The sequence below is a fragment of the Silurus meridionalis genome, chromosome 29 (assembly GCF_014805685.1).
Source record: "Silurus meridionalis isolate SWU-2019-XX chromosome 29, ASM1480568v1, whole genome shotgun sequence".
NCBI classification, from domain to species: Eukaryota; Metazoa; Chordata; class Actinopteri; order Siluriformes; family Siluridae; genus Silurus; species Silurus meridionalis.
Window position 1 is genome coordinate 2,149,468 of NC_060912.1, and position 9,517 is coordinate 2,158,984.

At 39.0% G+C, this 9,517-nt stretch overlaps 1 protein-coding gene across 8 annotated transcripts in view; it reads left to right on the top strand.

The window, feature by feature from the left end:
• The window catches only part of adgrb2 (adhesion G protein-coupled receptor B2), a 333,861-nt gene extending 324,725 nt beyond the window's left edge, over positions 1–9,136 (top strand). For all 8 annotated transcript variants that reach the window (XM_046843925.1, XM_046843929.1, XM_046843931.1 and 5 more), the window contains one exon: positions 4,937–9,136. In XM_046843925.1, coding sequence (XP_046699881.1) covers positions 4,937–5,116 — 180 coding nt within the window. In that variant the 3' untranslated portion in view covers positions 5,117–9,136. The remainder of the gene's footprint in view (positions 1–4,936) is intronic.
• Positions 9,137–9,517: the final 381 nt, after the last annotated feature.

The window sequence follows — 9,517 nt, forward strand, 5'->3', positions numbered from 1 at the left end:
GATGTAAGTAGCACAAGTTGAACCCACATTGTAACTAGCAGGAAGAAAGCAGGATTCAAACCCTGATCCCCACCATCAGCGAGACACCAACCTTAACCCATTGAACCATCGGTGAGGACAGGCTAGGAAGCTTGTTTAGAGCAGGTCTATCTTTCTTTTCAACCCATTAAAAATAAAAATATATCACTAAAGAGAGATGTAGGAAGTGAATCCTGATCGTGACTGGCAGGCAGAAAGTGGGATTCGAACCCTGAACCCCACCAAAAGCAAGACACCTAATTTAACCCACTGAACCATCAGGGAAGACAGGCAAGGAAGTTTGTTTAAAGCAGGTCTATCTACCTTTAAACCATTAACACAAGAATATAAAGCTAAAGAAAGATTTAGGAAGCAGGAACATAACCTACATCGCAACTAATCCTTAATATCAGGTCAAGTCAAGAGGCTTTTATTGTCATTTCTACTATACACAGTGGTACACAGTACACAGTAAAAACGAGACAACGTTCTTCTGGAACCCTGGTGCTACACTAAACAACAACAAGCTACATAAAGTGCATCGAGTGCAAGCTAGTGCAAACAGTGCAGACAAAAACAATACAGACAGACAGTGCAGACAGAAAACACAAGACAACACAAGACAAGACACAAAACCTGAGATAGCGCCAACTAGTAAACCTACTGTATACTCTGAATATACAGTACCGTATGAGGAGAACTGTAAAAACTATACCCGGGACTGAATATAAACAGACACAATGTAGTGCAAAAAACAGCAGCAGTCAAGAGGTGCAAAAGACAGCATGTAAACAGTATAGTATAATAACAGTATAGTATAATAACAGTATAGTATAATAACAGTATAGGGTAATAAGAAACAGTAAAGGTGCAAAAAACAACATGTAAACAGTATAATAGAGCCTAAGGTGCAAAACAGCATGTAAACAGTGTAGTACGGTAGAGTATAAATAATAATAAATAAATGATGGTGGAATGGGCTGAGATGAGTAATGAGTTTGTGTCGAGTGTTAAGTCTAAGACTTCAGTGAGGCCCCAGCCTTAACCCACTAAACCATGGAAGAGATCAGATTGGGAAGCATGTTTAGATGAGGCACAAGCCTTAAACCACTGAGCGACCACTGCTGAAAAGCATGTCTGCTTTTTTGGAGGGTTCATACTTTGTTTCATGCCATCGCAGTAAGAAAGAAGGCATGTAGGACTGGCTTTGAAACCTTATTACCAGCATGGACTATATTAGAGGGGACAAGGTCCAGAAGTTTTGTTTACCAACACAGCAGCCAGCTCGACCAGGAATCAAACACTCGAACTCATCCTCATGGGGACCCTGACATTAATCCACTAGGCTATTACATCTATCGATCTATCTATCTTATATGATGTGAGGTCCAGTTAACAGCTAAAACAGGTGAAAGTAATAACTAATTTTTACTTAAGTACATGTCAGAGCCAAGACTTCCTTACTTTCACTTGAGTAAAAAAGTATAATCAGTACTTCAACTTTTACCCGAGTATTTTAGAACATGAGTATCTGTACTTCTACTTAAGTAAAGGATGTGTGTACTTTTGACACCTCTGTCGCTAGCTCTGCTTTAGCTAGCATAAACACAACGTAGAAAGAAAATATTTTTCTTTTGGGTTGTTTGCATAGTTTCCAGAGGGTTTTTATAATTGAACCTGGGTTCTGTGGATAGTTAATGGTTGGTTAATGTTTTTGATTCTCCAGACTGTAAACAAAAATAAAATAAAAACTCTTAGCATGAGGCAAATCTGGTTAGCTAGCGAATACGAGATGACAAAATGAGACGTGATGCAGTTCTATATCCAGCTGAACAACTTTGCACAAATAATCGATGTCCAAAAAAAACCCCTCTTTTTGTTTATAAAGAAACCCGATTTCTCGATTTCCCAGTAATTTTGTTAAATACATTTGAATTTACCATCAAATCTGTATACAGTATTCTCTCTGCTCTGAGAAATCACGTACTCGATTTCATATTCGATCCAATTAGAATTTTTGATAAAATAAATGCATAATTTGAAGGACTTTTTGTGATCCAGGGCTTCCACTGTGCTTTTCAGAAACCTTAAACGAAAAAAAAAGAAATAAAAAAATCGAACTAGCACTTACATATGCTCCTTATTCAAGTGGTGTTCAGAGCCCAGGGCTGTATACACGCTCCAGGGCTCGGGCTCAAGGGAATTCGGCAATCGAACCAAACCTAGCAAGCGGTGCGTGAATGACAGCATAGTAAACGAGGCTGTTCGTAAGGACTTTCCTTGCCGTAGCTGTTTACACAGGGATTATTCCTCTAATGATGCACAGCACACGCATCAATGTCATAAGGTCTCGCCAAGGACCACAGAGGCCTGGGTTGTTGTGCGAGTTAGATGCAGTCTGTACCAACATCTCAACCATCTTTTTTTTTCTTAGATATTACATTAAATACTGTGTTGCAAACAGTGTTCATGGAGAGCAAAGTGAAATCCGTGACCCAGAGTAAACACGGGTACATGGTGAATGAAACGATCTGTCTGTCTGTCTGTCTGTCTGCCTGCCTGCCTGCCTGCCTGCCTGTCTGTCTGTCTGTCTGTCTATCTATCTATCTATCTATCTACACAACCATCCATCTATCAATCCATCCATCCATCCATCTATTCAGTTTCATCAGTTTTCATTGGTATGTTGCAGTCATGCCACACTAAAAAGCATTAATTGTTGGCTAAAAGATTTTATCTCTATGATTAATACCCCTGGAAAGTGATGGGAAGGTCATGAGTTCAAGTCCCCGCACCACCACTACTGGGCCCCTGAGCAAGGCCCTTAACCCTCAACTGCCCTGTATAAATACAAATATCCAAAGATAATTGTTGAATAAGGGCATCTGCCAATTGCCATAACTGTACATATAAATGTACTAAAGGTACCTTATGGAGTTATGTGAATTTAGTTTTTTTAAGAATGTATCGTGTCATAATGATGTTCTCATGCTGATATTCTCTGTTTGCTTCTTCTTACACAACATATGTGCAGAGGTATTTGATTTTTTTGTGTCGTGCATGTAACACGTGTGGGAGTATGTTTCGCCACAGTGCATATATACAGAAGATCGAATTGCACAAGCAGCAAAAACCTCAAAAAGAACAGCATGTAGGCTACAGGAAATGACTCCTCAATCAATCCTTCTTAAATCAATCCGGTTTAAAAAATGTTAGCAAAAACAAAAAGGTCATTTGATTTTAGTTTTTTAGGAAAAACGAATGGTGAAACGTATCGGTTTCTCTATAATATTGATGCTTTCTATGGCCATGGCTTTATAATGATATAGATATAGAGGTGGATCAGATCAGGTAGGACACCACTGAAGTCTTGGTTTCGAAACAGCAAAAAAGACAAGAATGAAAAACGTCCTTGATGGAAAACTGCGCCTTTTCTTCCATTCGATGCTTCCTCTGCGCGGTCTTCTTTCTCCGGGTATCCGCAGCAAGTCTTTGCTTTTACAGTCTGTCGTTTTCTTTTACTGACTGAGAAAGAGACAGACAGAGATACAGAGAAAGAACTGGTGAGAGCGATAGAGCCCTTGAAGACTCCACACTCATCAAGGTAGAAAGGGGCCACTGTGATTCCCCTATTTTTCTCGCTCTCTCCCCTCCGTTTTCTTGCGACAGAGCGAAAAGCGACGGAGCATTTCATCTGCCAGAGGTGAAATGAACTAGCGGGGTGTAAGTAGTGAAAGAAGTGACAGCGAGAGATGGGCGGGAAACGATACGCAGAGTGGTTGGGAATCATTATGAAGCACAGGGAGACTTGAGAGAGAGAGAGACAGAGAAAGGAAGATAAAAAGGGAAAAGAGAGAGAGAGAGGGGCGGCTGTGGCGTGCCGCGTAATCACGTTAGCATGCTTCCCGGAATGAAGTTCCAACACTCTTCGGGAGTGCAAAATATTTCCTCTCCAACATTTAACATGCAAATCGTCTCCAGGATCTTGGCTTTTGTATTTGTTCCACCAACCGCAATGGCGGCACCCCCTGGTGGTTAGACAGTAGAACAGCGCAGCAGGGTAGGATATCAAGCAACTCTTTTCCCGATTCTTCTGTATTCATTACTCTTTTTTTTTTGGGCCGTGTTTTAATCCCTGTTGTTTTGTTCACACTCCTACTGCACTCCACGGCACACACTGATCTGCACCACGTAGCGTCAGCAGGGATGGAGGGAAATGATTCATAGTAAATGATAGTAAATCATCAATGACGTCAACGGACAGCAACTTTAAGACAGCTGGGGTATTAAATAAGGAAGTTGTGTGTGTCAGTGTGGGATAGAAGCCAATTCACCAATTATGGTATAGCATTTCCATAATTAATAGGACAAACATTGGTGGACACCTGACAATCTTTTTGAACATCCAATTCCACAACTAGTTCCCATTTCATGCTTCACTCATCTCTTCTGGGAAGATGTTCCACTAGATTTTGGATTTTGCTTGTGGAAAATTTTAGTCATTCTGCCACTCAGGTACTGATGTAGATGAGGAGGTCTGGGTTGCCATTCTAATTCAGGAACTATAGGCGCTATAGCAGGCCACTCAAGATCTTTTTCTCGAACCCATGTAAAGCAGATCTTTATAGAGATCACTTTTTTAATGATGGACCATGACAAGATGGGTTCTCCTAGCAAAATGCGAAAGACATTATATACAATGGTGACTGCGGTGACATTTTGTAGAAAGGGGTTAAAAACTCAGGTGTCCCAATACTTTTGGAAAAAAAATATTTATTTTTCTATAATCAAAATACTGCAGATAGATTAGGGGTGAAATCTGGCAACCCTACTGACAATGTGTAGTGCAAAATGCTATATTCGTTTCTAATGGATGCGTTTTTTTTTTCTGTGTGTACATGTGTATGTTCACACACAGGACAAGGCCACAGCAGACGATCAGCAATCCTGGGACAGCTTTAAGAAAATGATAACTGAGACATCATCTGTTTCGGGCGGACAGAAAGCGGATCGCGTCGAGCTGCACAGTAAAACCTGGGACGCTTCCACCGCAAACACTCCGGACACATCCGAGGGAGACTTCCAGACTGAAGTGTGAGGAAAAAAAACCCTTGCCAAAAAAAAATACAAATAAAAACTGGAATGAGATGTACCAAAAGGAGAAACTACAAAAGAGGATTATACATTTGTTTACGAGAATAGACCATTCAAATACAAACAAAAAACAAAAACATATATTTTCACACGGACCCTTTCAGCCAATGAAAAAAAAGGGTCTCGGCGAGTATACGAGAGAATTTTTAATGAACTGTTTCTGAAAATGTCTTGATTTTACTCCGAAAGGATTCTCTTTCACACATTTGGAAAATTTGGAAGAAAAAAAATATTTCTGCACCATCGTTTTTTATAGAGATTTCAAAAAACAAATCAAACAAAAAAAAATGAAACCCACCAACGTATTCATGTTTTCGCAACACATGACCGGCGCCGTAGTTATTTTTTCTTTCCGCCTTCATGTCCTGTCTTTCCTAATAAATGACTTTTTTTTGGAGGGGGGGAGGGGGAAAACAGGGAGAGGTTTAACACGATTCATTAATAGAATCAAGAAGAAAACCTCTTTTTGAACTTTTTTATTTCCATTTTCCTGATTCGTTTGCCGAAACAGTGGTAGATTAAACAAAAAAATCAGTGCAAGTACGTTTTTTTCCTGATGGATGTTTTTTTTTTTTTTGCTATGTTCCTTTTTTAATTAAATAGCGATCGAATATTGTGTGTTATTCTAAGTCAATTGCATAAGAAAATAATCAAGGGGGGAAAAAAAAGAGATATCGTTTCAATATACCCCACCGATTCTGTTCATCTCAGCCGAAAACACTCATGAAGATCCCATTTTTGCGAGATAAAATGCAGTGCTCCTGCAGTATCTCTCTTTGCTCTGTGATATCATTCACCCGCTGCTTGGAGTGCTTATTGATTCCGAGTTGATTCAGTGGCTGCTATCCACTTAAAATGGAGGAGAGAGGGAGGGAGGGGGGATAAAAAAAGGCCGTTGCCAGTGACCCTAAACTATCCGTTAGCGAAAAGTCTATTTGTAATAGAGGCTCAATAAAGGAATTTGTAAAAGGCTAAGCAATGCCATAACACCAGAGCCTGCATCAGCATTGCTTAGAGAGATCTATTGCTCCTCATTTCTCTGTTGAAGTCATACCGAAGTCATGGAAGTCGATAGAAAAAAAAGAGCGGTTTGTTCTTCCTGCACTTTGGGGGTTTCCTCAGGGTTCTCCGGTTTCCTTTGTCATTCCAAAAGAAGTGTGGCTGATTGCGCCATGTCCAAAGGGTCCAGAATGTGTGTGTATGAGTGTGTATGTAAAGATATGGCAACCCATCAAGTCCTTAGGGAAGATAGATAGATGGATGGATGGATGAATGGATGGATGATCAAGTGCATCATTTTCTAATGCTCTATGGTACAAAACTGCACTGTTCCTTGTTGCCAAGTTGTTAAAAAATACTTGTACTATAACTATAAAGTAAACTACACCTAGAAAGGTATGCAGCTTTATTATAATCCAAGGTACACCATCAGGAGACACCCAATGCGATTTCTGCGATTCCACATTTTGTCCCCGTTTTCTCTTATAATAACCTTCACTCTTCTGGAAAGATGTTCTACCAGTCATAGTTTTTGGAGATTTGGAGCCACAAGGGCATTAGTAAAGTCAAGGACTGATGTAGGTGAGGAGATCTGGGGTTGTACGCAGCGTTCTAAATCATTCTAAAGGTGTTTGATAGGGTTTTTTAGCAGGTCATTGAAGATCTTCAACTCCAACTTATGTAAAACATATGAACACATGAACCAAATGTCTGCCTCCATATTGTTATTGTTTTCTTATCACAGACTTTTAATTAGAATCTTTGTTTTTTCAATGGAAAACACAAAAAAATACACAATTTAGATTCTAGCAATGGAATATTTGGAAAATATGGTTAAATACGTTCAAACTCACGTAAATGCTGAATCTTACACGCGGTTCGAAGATATTTGGCGGTCTGGGAAAACCGAGTTTGGTTTCGAAAGGTGCACATGAACAAAAAGAAAATTTCCAACAAACTTTATTATTATTTGTATTATTTAGGCTACGTTATAACCTTGTTTTGGCTGCCTGTCTAGAACGATCAGAGCAGTTTAACAAACACCTGAATCTGAAATAAATCCTCGCTAGCGTGATTCCCTCACTGTTTGATCACATTGCATGGGGCACAGGAGTCCTCAAATGGATGAATGTCCTAATTAAAAGACATTGATTATGAATTTTTTTCCAACAGAGCCACAAGATTCATTTTTCAATGCTATAAATAATATTTACCTCAGGTTGTGAGATAGGGCATGATGCTAACACAATCCCAAAAAGAAAAATCTAGTGGAGTCGTGAATGAAATCTTGGAGATAACAATATACCATGTATAGTTTAGTGCATTCCTCTAGGATATTTACCACAGGATTACACAAAGCTAGCTAAAACAAAGATAAACAGGATTTAGTGCAGCAAAAGAAACAGTGCAAAAAATGACTGCAATGATGTGTATCAATCGAGCTTCTTAATGAGGAGAGTGATTGCCTGTGGGAAGGTTTGAAATGGTTGAAAACTTGAAAAAGAAAACAGGACAAGAGATAGAAATGATTTTATAATAAAATTGATAATGAAAAGAACCTAAAATGAGACTTGTGTTTCGATGTTGTGAGTAATTTTTACCTCATAAAATTCAAAAGTCTAGTGTAGGAGTGAATACACAGAAGTCTTGGATATAACCCAATACAGTATAGTAGGGACCAGAACCAGGACTGGTGATGCTACATAAAACATCATTTACCACAGGATAACACAAGCTACATTTAGATGTGTACAAGGATTTAGTGCAACAACAAGGGCAGTTATAGAAAATGTGAAAAATTCAAAATAGGTCATTAAAAGTTTAATTTTATAAGTATAAAATGGTTTTCCCAAACTGCCAAATATTCTGGAACTATTTTTTCTTTCGTTTTTTTCTTTTTTTTCAGATATGTTTAGCCTGATCTTCTACGCTCTATTGGAGCCACTTTTAGTTAAAATGTCTCTTTGTGGCTTTCGTACTCATGCGCTAATACGCTTTGGTAAGCCGCAATGCTACGCCCCAAGGATTCGATCCTGGAAAATGTTCACAACAAAAGAAAAAGTACAATATTCTTGTTGGGTTCTTATAAACAAACACTTAAAAACAAACAACAACAAAAATTTCAATTTTTTTGTTTAATGCTAACACGCCACTGGCGAAGACTCGGGATGAATCCTGACGTCGCCTGAGTATCGAGGTCATTTTTGTTTCCTCCTTCCCAATGCAGCTCATACCAATTAGGCCAGTTGTGTAAGCTGATGTAACCGCACATGGAGGTTTGGCGAGAAAGAGAAAGAGCGAGATAATTACCTTTAGGGCTGACAATTTGTCCTGACATTTTCCTGCCCGGTGCAACAACCATCTGCTCAAAGATCCCTGAAGTCACTACATCATATAGACACAGACCACAGTCCACGACGGCGCCCATTTTGACCTTAAGAACTCATCTGCAGTAATCGAGAACATGTCACTGGGAAACGACCCTTTTCCCTCCACTGTGATTAGAAGCGCTTTCCACTACAATTTGCTGACGGACGAGAAGCGATTATTTTTATGCCCTCAGACGAACTAACGCTCGAGCCGCCGTCGTACTCGCAGTCTTTTGTCGAGTAACACCGCTTAGCTAGCGTTAGCATCACTTCGAATTGTAAGCGCGGCAGGTAAGTACGATTCACACGCTCCGTGTTTGCACTTGTTTGATTTTAATGCTCCTTCTACTTTTACTAACAGTGCCTGTGTTTTTTTTTCTTTTCTTTTTTTTCATATTGTCACTCTGCTTTTTTACTTTTTTTGTTAAGTAATAAAATATTTTTGTTTTCATTTTCAATTTTTTTTCGTGTCCAACAAAGGTTTCCATGCGTTAAAACTTGTTTGCATCGACATTCAAAAAATGTCCGCCCCTCCCCTCCTCAATATATGCTTGTATTGATTTTTTGCAAAAAAAAAAAAAAAAGAAAGAAAGAAAGAGAAAAGGAAAGAAAAACTTTGCCCTACATGACATTTCATTCGATTGCAAAATGTATGTGAAATTGTGTGCATATGCTTGTTGTGAATTGTATGATTGACAAAACAATGACAACCACACTTAATAACCCATCATGATTTTATAAATATATATAAATGACCCCCACCACAAATCCCCCACCCCCCTGATCCTCCATATTCCCCGAAACGTGTTTGAATCTGAGGCTTCCTCCAAAACCAGCTGTTTTCCTCTAATCTGCAAATTGATTTCACAGTGTTCCCTTCGCCACATTTCTGTTTATTTTTTTTTTTTTGCTTGTATTTTTTTCCTTTTTTTCTTTCTTTTTTTATACAACACACGATTGTACAAAGTAGTCCTTTA